Source organism: Neolamprologus brichardi, chromosome 5 (assembly GCF_056152115.1).
Source record: "Neolamprologus brichardi isolate AB-2024 chromosome 5, ASM5615211v1, whole genome shotgun sequence".
In the NCBI taxonomy this organism is placed as follows: domain Eukaryota; kingdom Metazoa; phylum Chordata; class Actinopteri; order Cichliformes; family Cichlidae; genus Neolamprologus; species Neolamprologus brichardi.
This window is the reverse complement of record NC_142108.1, coordinates 4,043,124-4,065,336: the sequence shown is the minus strand read 5'-3', so window position 1 is coordinate 4,065,336 and position 22,213 is coordinate 4,043,124. Positions and strand designations below refer to the sequence as shown.

Below are 22,213 nucleotides of genomic sequence, written 5' to 3'. Positions count from 1 at the left end.
TTTATTATAAGATTTCTAAAATAATTGAGATGCTGGGCACAGAAACCCAACCTCCAACAATACGAATGGTTTCATACAGTGCAAAGTATAAAGGAATGGTGGTAGCAGATTATCTCTGAGGCTATATTATAATCACACTTTAAAATATAAAATTCTAATTCTAAATTTAATTATTAAGAATGTGTATGTGTAAAATTTGTGATTTTATGATGTAAAATCACAAATTTTTATTTTTAACTAGTTTAATTTATTGAGATATGTTGCAAGCTTATGTTTTGTGTAGCATCTACCTTCTTAATATCTGTAGGCAAAACAAAATTAAGCATAATAATAATAATAACAATGTTGCACTCTGAAATGTTGTCAATTTGAGATTCAGTAAGACTATATTGGAGTTAGTACCTCAAAATGATTACTTTCCTGCACTACTCTGTGGTAGTTTAAGCCCTGCCTGCATTATAAAAGTGCAGCTGAGTGTGGTGGTTCTAAAACTGCGGGGCTCGCTCTACTCGGGGGGTATGGAGCTATTTCACGGAGGAGCGCATGACCAGGATGAAAAAAATGTGGAGTGGAGAAGTTGAATAAAACTGTTTCATGTGGGAACAATAAACTAACAGGAGTGCTTTAAGACTTGCAGCGCTGTCGAGCTTCAGGGTGCAAAATTACAAAAGACGATGGAGAGTTTTCTGACAGGTAAGAAAGGGAAATAACAGACGATGCATATAACCACCACATCGATCAAAATAGAAGGCAAGGAAGTATGATGGATATCTCTATCTCAAGTTCAGTAAACAATAAGTCATTTTTTTATGTTTTAAACTTCGTCATAATGTTATTTCATTAAAATAACATTTTCCAATGAGTGGTAAATGTCGCTTTTTTTTCATGGCGCCATAAGGCGTAGCAGCATGTTGTTGTTGTTTCTTTTTTTGTGACTTTATCGTCTGATACAGTTTGTTTTTCTTGCTCAGTGTGACTTATGTGTCTGTCTCATGGAGCGTTGCAGAGAGACGTTGCCAAACTCCCGGTGTTCCTCAGTCTGACTGTACTAGATGGCCGGAATTTTCAGGAGGGTAGAGACGTTAATCTGAGTAAGAAGAAATGTGCATGGGATGCACTAGTCGTCATTAAAAAGTGGTGTAATCCCACACGTTACTGTGAAGGAACATTTGTGTGGCATGAATAAGAAAAAACAAAGCCCGGAGGATCAGCTGACACAGAGGATATGGCTAATTAATGGATCCCAACAACCCTGTGAACCACTTACTGCTCTTGCTAACTTTGCTGCTGCAAGGACAAAAGCAGAAAGTCCTCATACCACCTGCTGTCCTGTCAGATTGTTTGTTTTTTGGTTTAACCGAGCTCTTTCTTTAGTTTAAGCTTTTATGATATTATATTAGGGCTGCCACAAATGATTATTTTGATAGTCGACTAGTCACCGATTATTTTTGCGATTAGTTGACTAATCAGATCATCATCCATTGGACATAAAACGTACAGCTTATTGCACCAGCAGCATCTGCTCTTATATAACTATCATTAGCTTACAGCTTTAGTGTTTAAGGTATGTGCTAACTAAAAATAAAGACAAGATGATAGTTTATTAAATTTTAATGAAATATGCAGATTGTTTCGGTGAAGTTTAATAAACTCCTTGCTATCTAAAATATAACAGGACACCAGAGTAAATTCTCGAGCATCTCACACTTCTGATAATCAGTTGTCTGCTTGACATTTATTCAGCTGTGTAAAAACTATAACTTTAATCTCAGCCAAACCGATTTACTCAGGAACAAATAAAATACTAAAAAAGCCAAACAATATTTTTTTAAGTTATCTAAGTGACTTATATATGTTTAACCTGAGTAGCGAAAGACGGCGGTGGGTTTGAAAACGATTTGCCGGGAGTCCGGTGCTCTCACGGGTTCTAGTGAGCCTAGCCCCCGGCTAGCTATCGACCTAGTGGGTAACAGACGTCTCTGAAAACGTCGGAGCGCTTTTGAAAATATGTGGTGTCTTGATAAACTGAGCAGATATTTAAGGTTTACACAGCTACATTCTCGCCTGAAAATATGTTAAACGTTTATTTTGTGACCCAGAAAGAATAATAAGAGTAATATTAAAACTAACTAGCTGCCGCCATTGTTGGATGAATTCTGGGACAGAGCTTCTTCTTCTTCGGGGTTTAACGGCAGCTGGCATCCTTGTACATGCAGTGCTGCCATCTTCTGTTTCAGTCCGTTATTACACTCTTAAATCCTACTACTTATTCCTGCATCTTTTGGGATCTTACAATGCTTCAAACGACGTGTCGACTATTAAATCAATCGTCGACGATTTTGATAGTCGACGTAATCGTGACTAGTCGACTAATCGTGGCAGCCCTATATTATATTTATATATTGAGCTGAATGGTTTTTCACGTTTTGGGCGTTGTTGTAACAGGAACTAAGAACGTTTGAAAAGAAAAATACTTCATATTGTTACTGTGAATATTAGAGGTGGAGAAAAATTTGGGTGGAGTATAGAAGGAGAGGGGGTACGACAGAGACAAATCATGCACCGCTACCCTTCACAAGTAGCCGGCGTCTCTTACTCCATCAGTGAGTTTATCTCCTAAAGTTCAGTGTCCTTCACAGTCACACACTTGTGCTCCCCTCCACACAATCACAAACGGTCGCTGATAAAACAAACTGCAGCACCATGACTCAGTTCCTGCTGCAGCCGGTGGACAGCAAGCGCTACGAGTGAGTCCTGCGGGCTCAACACAGCTAGTTGTGCTGGCACCCGGGCCACAGCAGAGGCAGCGTGAACGTCAGCCTCTCTTTGTTATGCTTTCTCAGCAGCCGTCCAAGTCTACTGGACAGCATGTTTTTAAATGTGAAGTAATCCATAGTGTCCTCCGCATGCGTACACCAGGAAGCCCAAGATGCTTTTTCTCAGCTCCTCGACCTCACTGAGCTCAGGTACAAGTGCCTCAGAGGCACAGACAGGAAAACAAAAACAAAGTCCTGCTCTGGTGTTTGTTTTTTGCTCTCCACCAACACCACGGTGCAACTTTGCTTTAGCAGTTGTAGCCAAGAACAATGAGAGGACAATAGTTTAGATGTTGCACGTGTATTATTCAGGCAGAAACTGGTGCTGTTCTTTAAAATTGTAGCACTCTGCCAATTTATTCTGAATGACTTTACCCCATGTATGGATTCAGGTGTTTTCTTTTTCTGTCTCTCTAGTTTTAGGCAAGAATGCTGACTTTGGTTTTACATCCTTCAGGGAGACACGGTCCAATCTGGCATTAATCTTTATAAAAATATTAGGAATTGCTCTTTTAATAGGGCTTAAGACTCTCAGATCGCTATTAGTTAAAGCGTACTCTTGGGTTAAGAAGAGATTTATGTTTAAAGAAATAATTAAAGGCAGCCTCTTAATTGACTTGTTCTGTGGCCAATATGACATATATTAACTGACCTTATAGTCCTCTTCATAAATCACTGAGCCCGATAATTTTACATTTAGATCACTTGGAGCTGAACTAATCAGTAATCTCATTTGAGTGGATTGTTTGCAGTTTTGAGACGAGCAGGTCTGCAAAGACGGCGCTCGTGTCCGCGCCACCGCTCGAACTGACTTGACAATATACTGCATATTGCAAGGTTAATTAAGGTTAATTAATCCAATTTGGAGAATATGTATGGATAAATCTGAGACAGTATATCAAGCCTCTTAATGTATTAATTCGCTGTCTGTCTTTTATTCGGTTCGGTAGCTAAAATCACATTTATGAATGATCTCTGACCTCAAACTGAATATTAAAAAAAAAAACAAGAAGTGGAATAAAGGAAGAAGAAGAAGAAGCTGTTTAATTTAATTATGCTGCCAATTAACCTCTAAATATACGAGTAGATCCGTGTTTTCTTTGTACTTATTACACGTATCTGTATTTAAGTAGTTCCCTTAGGAATATATGTAGCACTCTTCAAACTGAGTTGCCAGTGCAGACACTTAGTCTTTATGCAACGTGTGAATTACATTTACTGAGCTCTGTACATCATTAATGGAGCCAATTTCAAATGAACTGGTTCTTCTATAGCGCTTTTCTACTCTGTCTGAGCGCTCATTCATGCAGGCACCATTATCTAACAATCATACTCCGATGGAGCAGCTTGGGGTTCGTATCCTGCCCAGACTGGAGGGAATGAACCACCAACCTTCCGATTAGCAGATGATTTGCTCTGCATAAATCATCAGCAAATGTCAGATGTGGTTCTGACCTGCTATTGTTTCCATCAGCCGTCAAAGGAAAATACTTCAGTTTAACAGTACTTGTGGTGTCAAAGGCCTACTAGGAATAGCTTTGTGTGGTTCGGTGGTGGTAGGTTTGATGAATGAAAGGTAACCTGATTACCACCAGAGCTATTAAAATCCCTCATGTGCGACCTGCCACGGCAACCCTCTCCGCTTAGCAGCGAGGCTTCAGATTGCTGTCTGGCTCATATTAGTGTGGGTGTGTGTCTTTATTGATTTCAGTGCTTAGTTATAGTTCTTTTTTTTTTCATCATGTATTCAGCTCAAGCTTAACTTAGATTCATTATTCGCAACATACAATTACCAGTGCAGGTTACAGGGAGCAATAATGGGCCTCATTCTTTTCATTTCCCCCTTATCTTAAGTGGGTCCCCTCAAGTATGCAAAAGAAATAAATCCAGCAAAAAGAAATTGAGCAACACACACACACACACACACACACACACACACACACACACACACACACACACACACGGGTGAGTGCTTCCTTCCATCGACCTATCTGTGTGTGATTAACAGGGGTGTGTCAAAAGAAGTGACATAAGGTGGCCCTCACCCCCCTTACCCACCATCACCCCCATCCACACACACACTCACAAGAGCAGCCAAATAACTGAATGCAGCTCCCTTCCTTTGAGCAAAGGCACAATCTCTTCTGAACGTTTAAAGCAAACATATATTTAAAACTATTCTGCCTTTCCGATACTTCCTGTCCTTGTTAGTTTTTTTAAAAAGTCCTAAGATTTTTGAGTTTGCATCCAAAACGTGTTCATAGTGCTGCAAACTTTGTCCGCTGTACTCACAAGACAATGCTTTTACCCAGTTGAAGGGGAGGCGTTGGAAAGTCATGCTAATGCTCAGTCCTCAAAGGGTTTTTCTTCTAAAATTCATCACAAGTTTTCATCCAGATTCTACTTTTTAATTTTTATTTCTAATTAATCACTGAGGGAGTTTGTCAGGTTTTTAACAATAATAAATGAGAAATTTAATTCATTTGTCCTTTTAGTCATATCAAAGCATTTACACTTCCTATGACGACTTTGTATGATTTATAATAGTCAGGTACAACGTATCTCTCCTGTACTGATTTATGCTGTGCTTTTTTTAAATCACTCATTGCTGTCTTCCTCCACCAAAACCCCCGTACTTGTGGCACCATCTCTGTGAATTTGGATATCGGCAGCACAGGCGCACGTGGGGGGGGGAGGTGGGGTGATTTGGCTTGAGGCAAAGCCAAAGGCTGTTTACTGCCAAAAATGTTCAGTTTGTTGCTGCTGAAGGTTCAGACAGTCTTTAAAGGTTTTTTCTGACTTACTCAAAATGTTCCGTGCGTCGTGTTTTTGTATATCATTTGCTTGGGACGGGGCTTCAGGTTTTTTGCACCAGCGTCTGACACGCTGTGAGTTTGAACTCTGGCCCTCAGAGTTTACAAGTACTCTATTTGACAGGATAAAGCATCCGTTTCTTCCCACAGTCTGAAGAAATATAGGCCATGAACTCTCTGGCGCTATGTGAGTATGTGCTGTGTTTATGTCTGCGAGCTCTGTAATAAACAGGCAACCTGTTGTGAGCGTTTTCCCCACCTGCTGCTTTAGGTTGCGCACAATGTGACCTTGAAAAGAAGTAAGAAAAACAGTAATTTGTTCATGACAGCACCTTCATGTGTATGCTAATAAAATGTAACAGCCTCCAGCTTGTGGAATATTTTACTTACTGCTGTTTTCTTGTTTTGTTTTTTTCTATTTTGCAGACTTGGAAAACTTCAAGACTCAGAGAAGAAGCTCTGTTTCAGTGCGTGAAGGTCAAGGAGTGGTTCTGCTCTGCGGCCCTCCTCCTCATTCTGGAGGTAAAAATAATAAGTTCTCGGGCTTTTTCTTTTTCTTTCAGTTGACTAGCGAGCATGTGTCTGTTTCACACTGAAAATTGGAAGTTATCTCACTGTGCAAAGTAACGATGACTGAAGCGTTTTCAGACGGAGCTCTTTGAGATGTACCTGTTTAACAGCGGCTTTCGCTAGGTTTGAAAAATTTCCAAGCGATTCGTGCCTCGTGTAGGTGCGATCACTCTCAGCTGGGTCATGGGAAGTGGGACAGCCTCTCTGTTAGGAGCCTAAAGCTGAATGCGCTTTGATGAGAGGGTTATTTTTTGACTTCATTTCCATGGCAGTTAAAAGAAACTATTGCGCAGCTCTATTTATTCAGCGACGTTTGCTCTCAAGCTCAAGGCAACGATACTCTGAATTTTATAAGGTGTGAGAAGGTAGCATACAAATGATTTTGCTTTCTTGCTGAAAGCCAGATGAGAAGACCATGCCAGACTGTGCAGTAGGTAAGCTTAGGCTGCCTTCTGAGTTCAGGTGGGTTCATTTAGATGCACCGATCTTGCTCAAGCAGCGACAAGATCATTCATATGGTTAGTTCAAACTGAGAGAAGAGTGTCACGAATTACATGCACTATTCAGACATTTGAAAAGCTGTCCTTTTTCATCACAGAGCAGGCTGTGACCAGAGGAACTGATTACAATCCGGGGGTCAAAAGTGAAGGAAATTGTGACCTCACAAATCACATTATTGGCCATTCGCCTAGATAACTCGGGAATGTGATACCTTATCCTTGAGGGAATTTCTTAGAATTTGGCTGATGCAAACAATTCAACTACAAAATGTTAAAATATTTCACAAAAAATAACTTTTTTTTTAAATATATGTCCAAAAGTTAAAGGTCAACTTCACTGTATTTTTATGAAGCCAATCTGAGTTTGAGAAATTTCTCACTGCGGCTACAACAACAACAATAATAATAATAAAAATAAAAATAATAATAAGCCTCGGTTATTTATATCATTTGTATTTGGACAATTTTATTAAAACACCAAAAGACAATTGAGGTAAACTCTTCAGTTAAAAATCAAGTTTTAAGCCAAGCTCTTCATTCCATTCGTCTAATTGCAGCAGATGTGTCCTTGTGCAGCTTCTTCAATTCGCTTATTGGAAGTGCTAAATGCAACAGCTGCTTGGATTACATTCTCCCAGCTGACAGCTACCTAACAAATATCACTGATTCATACACTGGTCTGCTTAGTAAAAATGCTGCTCGCATTGAATTGATTGTAATTGTTTGCAGCTTGTATCCTTTTGGGGTTTTAACCGGTGAAAGCTTGGCAAGCTGTGGAGTAATTCTGAATTTTAGATTTACTTTCAAATAGCCGAGCTGACACGCCCGCGTTTGATTGTTCTCTATACTGTGAATAGTTGCTTTGCTGATTCTCTTCATATCTGCCGATTTGTGCCGAAGTAATCCAATTAGGTTGTGTTTTTTAAGACCAACAGGCACATGAAAAGCCCCCTCAAGACACTTGTCTCCTCACTAATAAACAGAGCCAATACAAAGTGTCAGTTAGAAGTCCATTTTAGTAAATTACATCTCTCTGTTGTAATAGAAGCTACCGCCGCTCTGTCATTCAGTTGGATAAACAGCCTTAATCATTTGTTGTTGCTGTGGTTCTTCTAACATTAAACATTTACGAGGACAAAACGTCTTCGGTTTATACCCTCTCATCTTGCCCCAGAGACCTCGCACGTTTGAAACCTGCACGAGCGTGTTGGTTTGCATGACCTTTAATGAGAAACTCACTGCGATTATCTTCACCTGCCAGTCCGCACTGAGTGTTAGCTCTCAAAATTATTTTCAAGGCATTTTTCAAATCCCTCACTCAGACAAAAATATCAGACAGCAGACACTAAATCGGGATTCAACAGGCTTCCCCACAAATCCTGGCCAGGCTATTGGCTCTAAGCACACACACACGATTACATGTTCTGCCAAGCTGCCCATCAGAGGAACAGCATATTCAAACTGGCAACAATGAAAAGCAATCAATCAGCAGGCAAAGAGCTAAGTGTTTTGCCAGTGGTGCTTTTCTTTGTTGACCCGATACGCTGCTTTGTTGCATCTGAAATGGCACGCTGCACGGCGGGTGACAGGGCGCACCGCTGCTACTCTGGCGCTTCGGCGTCATGCTAGGGTCAGAGTGAACATGTACGATAGGGCATCCTTTGACATAAAGCCTCGCAATTAGGCAGCAAAATGCATCCTCTGAATGAATTCAAATTTAATTTGCCTGAAAGGAAGTGAGTGGCATAAAACATGCTGAATTAAAATTAGTGAGCGCTCACCCTGAGAAATGACTAAATCTGTTCTTTGTTTAATGCTTGCGTGATTGTAATGCTTTGCTTGCTTGTTTGTAATTTGACAATTTTATTATTTATTTATTTGTTTGTTTCTTGCCCTGTTTCCCTTTCTTTGCTTCACTTTAGTAGTTCCAGTTATTTTTACACCATTATAAAAAGGAGCGTACAAATGCGCTTTAGCTCCTGGTGGTGTTCTTTCGTCTCTCCTCTTGTCATCAGAATCTAAAGCTAACATTTTATTCATCCGAATAAATCTGTGATCTGTGAACTTTGTTTCTATCGCTTATTCGTTTCTCGCTATCTGTTAGTTTACTGAGTCACAAACCACATACACCCGCCTGATGATTTATTTCCACAGCAGAGCACATGATGTGTATTAATACACTTCTGAAAATAGGACCCAATAAATACCAGGCACTTTGTTTATTCCTTAAAACTGCAAGTCGCTTTACTTTTCCACAAAGCTTCTGGAACAGTGAAACTATGAATTTAAGACTGGTTTTAAGGCGCTTTTTGTTTTTTCACTAGTAACCAAGCCAGAGGACGGAGAAGACAAATCACAGGGGCCATATACTTTTCACACGCACAGATATGCACACATTTGTGTATTTTACAAATTCTACATGAAATAGTTTTGCCATTTTTTCCACTTTTAGCTGGTTTAGCTGGTACATTATGCAACTTTATTCACAATAGCGAATGGAGACATGAACTATTTGGACAAAAGTCTTTATTTTTTAATTCCGGTGTTTTCACATGCAGTGTCACAGGTGTGTAAAATCAAGGAGCCAGCCATGCAGTCTGACTTTACAAACATTTGTGAAAGAAGGGGTTGTTCAAAAGCAGCGGTCCCCAACCTTTTTTGCGCCACGGACCGGCCTTTAAGGTGTCGCGAATAAATACAACAAAATAAAACCAGTACTGGTAACAAAAAAAAGAAGATTTATTCATAACACACGGGAAAGGACCCAGGGAAACCGAGTTAACGATAAAAATTAGGGATGCACTGATACCGATACTGGTATCAGGTATCGGGGCCGACACTGTAAAATGTGTGTGTACTCATACTCGTAAAAGTTAACCGATACCATGAACCGATACTAACTTATTTCATTAATCAGAGGGTGGCTTATCATTTCTGTTGTAGTTTTTTAGATTGGCCACTAGGGGGACATCCCGCGCTAAACAGGCACAGGGTTAGGCGAGTGAGACTGGCAGCTCCAGATAAAAAAAGAGAAACTGGAGGCTGCTGTAGCTAGGCTAAACAAAATGTCAGCAGTGTGGACGGGAACAGCCAACTTTAACTCAGGTTTTGGAAAAGCGATGAAAAATGTCAAGAGAAAATCCACGGGCAGTGTGTGTGTGTGTGGTAGAAGTATCGGTTTTTGTACTCAGTATCGGCAAGTACTAAGATCCAAGTATCGGTATCGTATCGGTTTGAAAAAATTGGTATCGTTGCATCCCTAATAAAAATGATTAAAAAAAATAACGATTAAAAACCCTGAAAACCATAAATTTCACACCTGAGCCTCAACTCTTGCGGCCCGGTACCAAACGACTCACGGACAGGTACTGGGGCTGGAGGCCGCTGTTCTAAAGAACTGACTGAATCTGAGTGTGGTACTGTAAGAGGATGCCACTGTTGTAACAAGTAACAGATCACATAAAGTTAAAGAGCTCCAGACCTCCTCTGGCATTAACATCAGCACAAAATCTGTGTGCTGGGAGCTTCAAGGCATGGGTGGTACTCCCATAGGTGAAGGCAGCTTGTTTCCATATCATTTAACTTGAAAAAAATGAGACAAACAACAACTAAAAGCCTGTGGCTTGTCATCTATATGAATAAGAAATCTGAGTGTCTGTACTCGGCTCTGAGCTTCAACAGAGAGGAACAGTAGCTAACGTTAGCTTAAGTTTGCTTCATTTACAAAGGTGTCACTAACAAAAATGGGTTCTCTGAGGGTACACAGAGTATAATTAAATAAACAATTAATTTCAAAAGATGTGTGAAATGTTGCCAAGCTGTTAAAACATAGCAAGTATTCAGAAGTCATTAAACAAACCATGCACTATGTTACCTAAGTACAATCCTCCAGTTGCTGTGAGGAAATGTTTTGATGAATATCACTGCTCGTGTGATTAGAAACACTATGCTGGACAACAGTAAAAAGCTGCAGAGCCTCGGTTGAAAAGCTTTTACATGCTCTGCTAGAGACATGAATTCAGGAAGCAGCTCAGTCATCAATCTCAGTTGTGTCCTTGTTTTATTGCAAATCTGTTTGGCGTGTCAAAAGATACGCAATGGTGTGTGTTTTCTCATAAATTCACAGAAACAAGATGACTAATGAGGAAAAGGCCATGCATCCAGGTTGTGAAGACATTTCTTTTTAATCTGCAGGCAGCCTGAAAGGAGACACGGAATGATAACAACAGAACATAGGTTTATATTCAGGAAACAGTATTTTTCTCTTTTCTGAGGGTGTAAGAGAGGCCGCTAACCTGGCAGTTTTCAATCGGTCAAAATACATGTTTGAAATCTGTGTTGTGTTTGTTTCTGAATGCGACACCATGCTGACATCTTGTAAGCTTGACAGCATTTCAAGGTTTGTTTGAAAGCAATCCTTCTGAATAGAAAGAATATTAGACAGTTTCATCCTGTTGCTTTCAGCAACGAGCCAACCCTGTCCCAAACCCCGAAGAGTTATATGAAAAGTTGATAATGACACACATTCTCTGCTTGTTGTGGTGCATTGGTAGACTGGGGAGGGGATCATTTTCAGTCGTGTGCAGTCAAGTTTTATGATGTTCCTTTGGCACAGAGAGGATGAATCACAATGTGGCATCGGTAGAATGACAGCCAATAACAGGACAATAATGACTGTCGAGCCACCTAAGCCACCTTCCTTCCCTGACAAGGACCTCATTGCATTTTAATCAAATTCTGCATGTGGGTGGTACTTGCAAGGAAAACCTCTGCACATCCCTATTCAGTGCCATATGTTTGCAGATCTTCCCATGGAGTTAGGACCCTCTGCGTAAGCCCAAGGCTCTGGTGGGTTTCCACCTGCCAGAGGGGGTTCTCAGAGGGCACATTATGTGTGGCAGACAGCTGTCCTGCCCGCTGTAAGCAGCATGGAGTCACCCATGCAGAAAGATGCGTTCGGACACAGAGTAGATGGGGATGGTGATAGAGAGAATGATTTCAAAGGAACAGAAAATTAAGGGAATGTGCTGGAAGGGAAGCACATATCTGCTGTATGTAAGCCAGGATTAGATAGGATGTGTGCATGTGTGTCTTTAGGGGGGTTGGTCAGCACATCTCTTTGTGCTGTATCTACAGTAAACAGAAACATAACTGTGTGGTGATAACAGCAACATGTGTGTTTGTGATAAGCGTGACGTGTAACCTGCATATTATGGAAGCAAATATCATAAGCAGCATGCACAGCAGCTGCCTAGATTAATTACTGGTGACAGTACAAACTATGATTAATGACACAGTAATGACAGATACACAGGGATTGCGTCACTAACTATAATACAGATGACAAGGTAATATTAGGACTTTAGATAAGGGTGTAACTATTCTGCAACCTTGCTCAGGTGATGATACAGTTGTGCATATTATCATATGGTGATTTTGTCTTCCCTTATCGTGTTATCCTAGTTTATGCTAGTCGTGATGTCGGGGGCGTCCAGATTCATGGGCTGCATCCTCCTGAGGCCGCATTTGTAGACTGATTACGTCACAGCGACGCAACGAAGGCTGTCCAAATTCGTAGACTCCGACAAATGCAGCCGACAGTCTTCCTTTTCCCCGAATTTGAAGGATGGGTCGGGTTAGTCCTTTGTTCCCCACCATATCCCAGAATTCAGCCAATTCCAATTTCCAACAATGGCGGCCGCTACTAAATTTTAATATTACTTTTATTAATCTTTCTGGGTCACAAAGTAAACTTTTAAGATATTTTCAGGCGAGAATGTAGCTGTGTAAACGTCAAATATCTGCTCGGTTTATCAAGACATCGCATGTCTGGAAAAGTGCTCCAACGTTTTTGGAGACGTCTGTTACCCACGAGCTCGATAGCTAGCCGGGGCGATAACAGCGAACTCCCCCTACATCGTTTTCACATCAGATCACCCGTACATCTGGCCTTCGGAGGGCCCGGCCCACTTAGACCGCGAAGGCCGGGTCCTCAGGAGGATGCAGCCATGAATTTGGACACACATGTAAGGAGTTACTGTCTGGTCATTCAGGTGAGGAGAGCTGGAAATATATGAAAATACTGAAGTTTATTTTTCATTTATGATCCAATTATGATTGAGTGAGCATTTAGTTTTTTTCTGATCATACTATTCTACTTTCTTTTAACCTGTTATACAGAAAATATTATTATTACTGACATTAAAACATCAGAGATATTAAACTGCTCAGCCAAGAAAAACTTAAAGATTTATAAACTTAAATAAGATTAAAGTACGTCACATAAAATGAACATAGCATGTTCAATGATAGCTGCCTGAAGTTGTCAACCTGTTTTAGGTTCTCTGTTGGTATATTGATCAGTCGCCTGGCAACAGTATTCAAATAGCAGCTCAACTATCCTTCTGCTTGTCAAAAATAAGATATTTAAATTCCTTCTGAAGGCGCACTTTGATAAAGGCTATATGAAGTTTTAATCTCTTCATGCAGCATGAGGAGCGACATGTTTATTCCGTGGTATTTGTTGATTCATATTTAGTAGTTTCTCTTTTTTTTCCATCAGGGATTATTCTGCTCTTAATCTGATTAGCAGCCGACACATTTCACAATCTCCATGGGTAATCTCCTTTCACAATCCCGTATTCAATCATATTTCTCCCTCTTCATCTGTCTGGAAACTTCGGCTCTCTGAAATAATATCGCATGTCACTGTCACACCGTCCATGGCTGAGCCAACAGAGCCTCTTCTGCAAACCCTTCTGCTTTTGATATAATCTAGCAGTTACCTCATGCCGAAGAAGAAACTTTGCAGACAAGCAACCGACAACATGACAGCGGCATGAAATGGGATATTTTTCTGAGAGTGACACTCGGGAGTTGATTGGAGTTTCAAATCACGTATGAAAAGGTCACAGAGGAGTCTGAACAGAGAACGCACACATTTCCCAAAAGACGTGTGTGAGTGACATGCTTCCTCAATCTCCTTTAAGCTTCTTAAAGTTTACACTAGTTGTTGTTATTGTTGCGTTTGGAGCGCACGCACGCCTGTGTGTGCGGTATGAAAGCATTGAAAAGAGGGGAATTCACGGCCTCAAACAAATATACGTTCATGTCATTCCATGTATAAAGACCATTTCCTTTTTCCTTTTCTTTATGGGTTTTTTTTTAATGGCGTGTAAGCGACTGTGTCCCCTCTGCCAGGCTGCAGTCACATGGCATGTCCTTGGGCTCCACTGTGCTGCCACATAAACACAAATCCCTCAGTGCCTGTGGGGATTTCATCCCAGAAGAAATGCGCTGTCACCTGCTGTGCAAGGGGAAAATAACAATTGTCGAAAACATGACAGCTCCGTCCACACACCTAGCTTGCCTAGCAGAGCATTGGACAGCAGTTGTAAGTTGAATTCATAGCACTTTTATAGCTGGCTTGCCATCACAGGCCTATAACTGCTTCTGGTGCTGCATAGAATTCAGCTCACTTAGTGGGATTGTGCACAGATCTGTGCACACTCAGTCAGACCCTAGAAAATTCTCTCATGTGTACAAAGAGTTCAAGTTATAGAAGACCTGGTTACCATCTTTAGTTCAAAGATAAGACTAATTCATTATTTTCTGATTACAGTGCTGGGGAGTAACGGAATACATGTACCGCCGTTACGTATTTAAAATACAAAATATGAGTAACTGTATTCCGTTACAGTTACCGTTTAAAAAGGTGGTATTTAGAATACAGTTACTTTGTTGAAATAAATGGATTACATGGCGGTACTTCCCTGTTTCATATTGTGGCGGGTCAGGACTGTTTGGGTTTTGTTTGACAGCTACGTTCTGTTGTTCCAGGCGGCAGCGTTACGGTTGCCATGGTTACAGGGTGACGCTCTCTCTCTGCGTGTTTCCTGGGTGAGAGAGCGCCTGTTGTTGTTGTGCTAAGCTAATAGGCAGAATGCTACAGGTATAGCTCTAAAGAATGTAGCATCATAGGCAGTGTAGTCCGTGCTGCAGGGAGAATGGACTGCCATACACGTTATGTGTCTGTGAGCGAGGGAGGGAGGAAAAGGAAAAGTATGAGCTGTAATGAGCAAAAACGGGAGCTGGAAGCATGTAAATATAATAATAACCACTGCAGCCAAGAAGAGCGCCTGACGAGCCCAGTTGTAAGTAAGTTATTAAGACTCGACTGTACACCGTGTTCGTGTTTTCCTCCAAAAACAATAAGTTCCGTTGGAGCAGCCTTTCAACGCCTCTCTCTGTTTCTCGCTAGCAAAGTTGACCCAGACAACAAAGTAAAGCTAGTTTTCGGCTACGAGCCCGACACAGAACCCACCGTATTAGCCAGAGGTCCCTTTACTACGGTTCGGAGCCGCTGACCTTCAGTAACAGTAATAAATCACAGCAATAGTACATTCATGTAGTTGTAAACAGCATGATAATATATTAAGTAATCCAAAGTATTCAGAATACGTTACTCTCATTGAGTAACAGAACGGAATACGTTACAAAATACATTTTAGGGCATGTATTCTGTATTCTGTAATGGAATACATTTTAAAAGTAACCTTCCCAACACTGTCTGATTATCAACTTTTACTAAACCATACATTAATAAAGATTTTTGATTCACAGTGATATAACTTACCCGACGATTCACATTAGAGAAATGAAAAAATATTTTCTCAGTGGTTCACTGGCATGACACATAGTACAGAAACAGCCCTTTAGTAACAGCATCAAAGTGGAAACAAAACTAAAATACAGACTTCATCTCTGTAAAGTTTGCCTGCTGACCGATGTGGGGGAGTCGTACTGCATTTGCGAAGCATTTTGTGACTCCAGAGGGAGCCGCGCAAAGCCTGAAATATTGCCTCAAATGATGCTGGCCAACCCAGAAGAAGACCACAAGACTGAAAATGAAAGAACAGCGAGAGCAAACCAGACCTCCGCAGCCCTCTCTTTGAGGCTTGCTGCTTTGGCAACTTTCAGTATAACAAACCTGCATCTGAAACTGGCCTGTCAGGGGTTGAGTTGTATTGTGGGAAATGTAGGCATTATATCTTTGCAGAAAAGAAGAATGAATGGAACAAGTATATTTGCTGCATCAATTTTTTTTAGACTTTACATCGTGACACAATGCTAAAAGAATGCAAAGCTGCGTCAGTGGTGAACACTCAGGGGGAGATTTGCTGTGGCTCTTGGACATATATTTTTTACACATTATTTTCCTCACGGTAAAGCGCCAGCTTCATCTGTGGGAACAGAGAGTGTCTCACGAGTGCAGGACTCCTGGGGATTTATTGTGTCCCGTACGTCCCGCTGTGATCTCTTTTTACCTGTTGAAAGAATGATGCAAGCTGACGCCTGTGCTAACGCAGCATCGGGTAGATGTTGCGTGGATGTTGCAATCTTGTTCATCTCCTTCAGGGAACAGAGGTTATAGTCAAAACAGATTTCTCAGAGACGCACGTCTCCTTTTGTTTTCGTGCATTTCAAAGTCAGTTACAGGTGGAGCTGGGTATCAGAGGTTAAACTGCCAGTGATGTTGTTCTTAGACACATCGATGATCTTTGCTCCAGCTCGCCGCTGCTGCACTTTGCATGGTTTACATGTTCAAGGTGATGTAATTAGAAAAGACATTCAATTTAGACTGTATCACACTGTGTAGATTTTAATTATATTCATGCAAGATTTCAATGTTTCCTCACATCATTGTGTTTGCTTAATTTATTCCTGTTCTTATATTCATGTTACATCACAAACACGGCACTGCAGGCATCGCGAAGTGTCTCACAATTCACGAGCAATGTGACATTTCACAGATTAGAGAGAAATATTAATGCCACGATGACAAACTCCACTGTGAGTGTCTGAGAATAGAAATGCAAAAGTAAAGCAGGTAGGTCACATTCAATTCAATTCAATTCAATTCAATTCAATTCAATTCAATTCAATTTTATTTATATAGCGCCAAATCACAACAAAAGTCGCCTGAAGGCGCTTCATAGATACAGAGAAAAACCCAACAATCATATGACCCCCTATGAGCAGCACTTTGGAGACAGTGGGAAGGAAAAACTCCCTTTTAACAGGAAGAAACCTCCGGCAGAACCAGGCTCAGGGAGGGGCGGGGCCATCTGCTGCGACCGGTTGGGGTGAGAGAAGGAAGACAGGATAAAAGACATGCTGTGGAAGAGAGACAGAGATTAATAACAGATATGATTCAATGCAGAGAAGTCTGTTAATGCATAGTGAGTGAGAAAAGTGACTGGAAAGGAAAAACTCAATGCATCATGGGAATCCCCCGGCAGCCTACGTCTATTGCAGCATAACTAAGGGAGGATTCAGGGTCACCTGGTCCAGCCCTAACTATATGCTTTAGCAAAAAGGAAAGTTTGAAGCCTAATCTTAAAAGTAGAGATAGTGTCTGTCTCCCGAATCCAAACTGGAAGCTGGTTCCACAGAAGAGGGGCCTGAAAACATCAAACATAACATCAAAACACATGTTATGATTCCCAATAAAAAATTGTTTTCTGCACATGTGCACATGCTGTGTAATCACTACACTTGTAATCGTCCGTTATTTAGTCAACAGTAGGTGAGAAAAGCAAAACAGAGGAAAAAGGAAATGCATATTCAACACATTAGAGCAACACATACATAGAATCCATCTAATTATCCGTTTGTGTCATGCAACGTATACACAGCAGGTGTTGATGGGAATTTGACCCCTGTGTAAAATCCTTCCAAACACTGTGCTACTTGTGCACATCAGAAAGAGCATTTCTCGTTCTTTGTTAGCATGTTCAGATGTTTTAGGAAATCTGGGCAAATGACTACAACCGTTTACAATTCGCAAGTTATCACATGCAGAGTAGTCTGCCTTGTTGCAAAACAGCAAGCAGGCAAAAGTCCACAGCTGTAAGTCCTGAGTTTGAGTATTGTAAAATATATTTATAGATCTTGAGCACAGCAGCGTTGCAGCAATTTGCGAGCACGGAGGAACCTGCTCAAATAAACATTTTACGGGTGCGGCAACCCCCCCCCCCCCCCCCCCCCCCCCCCCCCCCCCCGTGAAAGAGGAAGGGGAGTGAGAATGTATGGCAGTGAAGCAAAGAGAAGAGAATAAAGAAAGGAAACATGAACATGGAGGATGCGGCGTGCACGCCTGTTCTTCTGTTCTCAGCTTGTAAGAGAGAGCATCAGGTGTGAAGCTAATGAGAGTCTGTGGCAGCAGAATGTCCAGTGATTCCCTGCAACACCTGGTTGCCGTAGTACACATACAGTACTGTGCAGACAGCAGGGCTAAGGTCCAGGTGTAAATGATCAAGCCACCTCTTATTTCTTTATATTTTGCGAGGATCATGGGATATGGGTGGAGTGAGGAAACCTGAACATGATAGAAGACAAAAACATTCAAATTAGTTTGAAAGTGCATATTTGCTATGACCACCTTTATTCTTCAGCACAGCCTGAGCTCTCTTAGACAAGCTTTGATGGGTGTGTGTTTTTTTAAGGATCCTTCTTCAAGGACACTCAAAGCTCTTCTTTGGATGTTGGGTGCTTTTTGTTGCGTTCTCTCTCAAGATGATCCTACACAATAATGCTTCAATAACGTTGAGGTCTAGGCTCTCAGGATGCCGATCAATGACTGAAAGTGTTCTGTTGAGTGTTTTCCTATCCAGGTATGCTTTTACTGCATTAGCAGGCTGTTTGGGATCATTGTCGCGCTTAAAAATGAAGCCGTTGCCAAACAGACACTTTCCAGATGGTACGGCATGATGGGCCAAAATCTGTTTACAGTTTTTCTGTGTTCATAACTAAATATCACTTTAAAGAAGAAGCAGAAATTCTGGCTTCTTGGAATCAAAATATAAAGAAATGAGTGCAGAGCTGTAGGATTTCAGTTTCCACAGTATAAATTTCTGTTTCTGTCTGTGTAATGTGACCATTGGTTCAAACTTCAGCTGGTTGTCTTGACTGTTCTGCCAACATGTGATTTGCATTTACCAGCAGTCAAACCTGTGTACCTAACAAAGTGGCCAGTGAGTGAACATTCAAGATACTTTATGTAACCGGAGCATGTTATAGCAGCCAGCCGTCAGCTACAAAGTGATGCAACAACGAGCAAATCTCATTATTAGGCATGGGTACCGGTATCCAGTGCCATGATGGCACCGGTTCTGACATAAATGGTAGTAACCAGACCGAAAAGCAGCGCACATTTCGGTGCTTTATTTTTCCTGAGCTGTGATACACTTTGAATTCTAGCCAATCATTTTACGTTTCCGAGGATAGTAGGCGGGCCCAGGTACGTACGTTTTTTTAGAGCAGAGCTACAGATTAAAAATGCCCAAGACGAAGCGGTCAAAAGTCTGGCTGTACTTCACAGCAAAAGATGCAAACTCAGCAGCCTGCAATAAGTGCTTTAAGGTGATACTGTGATACTGTCAAAGGAGGTAACACCTCGAATCCGATGAAACACCTGGCGACGCATAGCGTTTTTTTTTTAAAAGCAGAAAAATGCTCCGTATTTGATAGCTTGCTGCGAGCCCTCACACCGAGCACATCTACTGCGGGTGTGGTGCCTGTTATCGGACCCGGAGTTAGCAACATCCCCCAAGAACCCGAAGAGGAGAGTCCTGGCCCCTAGCCCTGCCAGTGTAGCAGAAATGATGAGGATGATGATGCAGCAGCAGCCGTTCTTCTCTGCGTGAGTAGCTTAATGTTGTTCGTGTGTAATTTACGTTGAGTAGTTTAACCACGTTATTACATTAATGCATGTAAGGTGAACTAGCAAACACCATCATAGCTACATGCGGCTGTCTTCTTGTTTGATGGCAGATACTCCCTTCACCCTGGCCAAAAAGGCTAAAATGACCAAAGAAAAAGTGGAAAACAGCTAAACATGAGAGGTTTTTGGACAAAGTTTGTGTTTTTTCCATTGTTTAAGCACTGCTTCCAGCCAAGAGTGATACCATATATGCCCCATAGCTGCAGTAAAGGCTAACATTGTTATCTTTTTACAAAAAAACAGCTGAACATGAGAGGTTTTTGGACCAATTTTGTGTTCTCCATTCTTTAAGCACCGTTTAAGCACCGGCACCATTTCAAAAGTAGCGGTTTGGCACCGGTATCGGATAAAACCTAAACGATACCCATCCCTACTCATTATATGTTAAATGAATAGATGCACATTGAATAAACTATTAAAGGTTTAGTGGATCTTAACCTGAGTCATAGTATTTTTTTCCAACTAAATGAAAAATAATTAAATTTAGGTTGAGGAAAATGTGATGACTGTAGGACTCGTGATATATGAACTACGAGTGTCTTGAATCTGTAATATGAGAAAACCTTGCTTCCAAAACCACATCAAACAACAAGGACTTGAGCAGGAGCAGCGATTGTTTTCCGCTGCGTGTCTTCCAACGTGACCACTGTCATCAAACATGCTACCTGCACTTACAATCAGCCGTAGGAAGACAGGGAAATGGGGGCTGAGTGCAGAATCAGGCACGACACACCCAGCCAGACCAGACTGCAGCACAAAGGCAGAGTGAGGTGCTGCCTCCACACTGCACCCACACGTTCGCTCCCCAGCTGACAGGCCAGTGTCAGAGCGTGGCAGGAATCTATGGTAATTGCTTTCTGCAGAGTTCAAGGAAGGAGAATGGATTAACACAACCTGGTTACAGCGCCGGCTTCTTTTTAGACCGAGCCGCCGCTGCGTTGTTTGTTTCTCCCAAATGTGCAGTCCGGTTCCCCTTCGGTCTGTCAGTGTGGATCAGAGGAAACAAGAAGGGCTGAGAGGCTGTCTGTCTTTTTCAAAGCAGACCGCATTAATGGGCTGCCAGTGTGACCCAACCGCGCTCTTTGCACTGCACGACTACTGTGTTTAGTCGTGGACCTAATGCTGCTGACCTCTATTTTCTAATGGGGGGGAGACCTTTAAGGGGCACTCAAGACTGAAATCACTTGTGTCTATTCCAAGAGTAGTTGTGTCTGTGTGTGTGTGTCTTTTGTCCTGTTTTTCCTCCCACCCGAGGCTTCGAGAGCGCTGAGCATGTGCATCCTGTCCGGTCCTGTAAAGGAAACAGTGGATCAGAGGATTCTCGGAGCCTGGAGCAGATATGGGAGTACTGCACTCAGTTACACAACGTGGGATGACAGTAGTCTAACAGTGGAAGGCGTCTCTCGAGTTTCTTTTATTTTTGCTCGTCTGTGTGCTGAAGATGCTCTCCTAAATCACCGAGCGCGTAGATTCTAACAGGAATAAATTTGTTTTCGGGGGCTTTCCTCGTGTGGATTGTGCAGCCGTGTTGTTTGGCTGCATGCGCCCTCCTCTCATCAGCTCATGAAGTACTTTAGAAAAAAATTAGATCATGTTGTACTAGCTCAGTGTGGGTTTTTTTTTTTTTTTAACTCAGTTTGACACATACCCAGCAACCCCTCCTACTCAGTATGTAATACCGTGTGCGTGACGCTTGTAATCAGAGAATTATTCATCCTGGAAAAGGACAACTGCGTGCTGTTGTGTTGTAAATTTTTGCCTTCTTTTTTCTTTTGCAGTATGCTCACATCCCACAGCTTTGTAATTGGGCAATTAAAAATGCATCTTGTTGTCACAGCGTGCCCTTACATCTATTATTGATATGAAGTGATGAGGCTACTGGTGCTGATCATACATTATGATGCCAAACCATACTGATGTAACAGTAAAACTCCTTAAGTCTTTCTTTATTGACAGATGGGGGCTTTGTTTTCTGGCAAAAAAAAAAAAAAAAGAGCGAGATCTTTGGTCGTTCGTGCTTGTTGAAAATATTGTCGTCTGTGTTCAAATTAATATGAATTGCTTTTAGCGGATAAGCACACAACACTCCCGCCTCCACCCCCACCCCCAGGGACAGTGTCAGTGCAGGCTTGGGGCAACAGCAGGAGGATGAGAAGCAGGCCAGGGCCTGTGTTGTGGAGAAATTAATCACATTACACGAAACCAAAAACATGGCTACCTTTTTTTTTAGCGACTGGCTGACGTCACTGAATTTAACAGCCGTTGCATTTATTTATTTTTATAAATTTATTTACTCCTCTGCAAATTTGTTCAGTTGTCATTTGCTGCATGTCCTTTTTCTACCTCAAATCAGCTGTTAGCACAAGTGCACATGCCTTTCATTTCACTGGCGTTTCACTGGACAAAGCCTTAATAGAAAATTGAATGCATTTCTAATGACTTGGTTTGAAGCGTAGCTTTGAGTGGCAGAATTCATTATGCATACGCCTTTTGATGGCTGTGTTTTTTTCCACTGTATATGGAAACTAAAGGGCTGCTGCAATAAAGACCCAGACGCAGACTCGTTGAATAAGAAGCACTTGAACTCAATCTCTGGGCAGTATTTACTTTTAAAGGAGTAGTATTGCATTTTCTATATTTTATTTTTTTATCATAAGTTTATTTTGTTTGCCTAAAAGGATATTATACCTTTTTAGGAACATTGTACATGTATCCAAATTATTATGTATT

General features: G+C 41.4%; 1 protein-coding gene across 2 annotated transcripts in view; it reads left to right on the top strand.

The window, feature by feature from the left end:
• The window catches only part of cntn4 (contactin 4), a 191,719-nt gene that overhangs the window by 78,441 nt on the left and 91,065 nt on the right, over window positions 1–22,213 (top strand). For both annotated transcript variants that reach the window (XM_087840514.1, XM_087840512.1), the window contains exon 5: window positions 6,056–6,151. In XM_087840514.1, coding sequence (XP_087696640.1) covers window positions 6,056–6,151 — 96 coding nt within the window. The remainder of the gene's footprint in view (window positions 1–6,055; window positions 6,152–22,213) is intronic.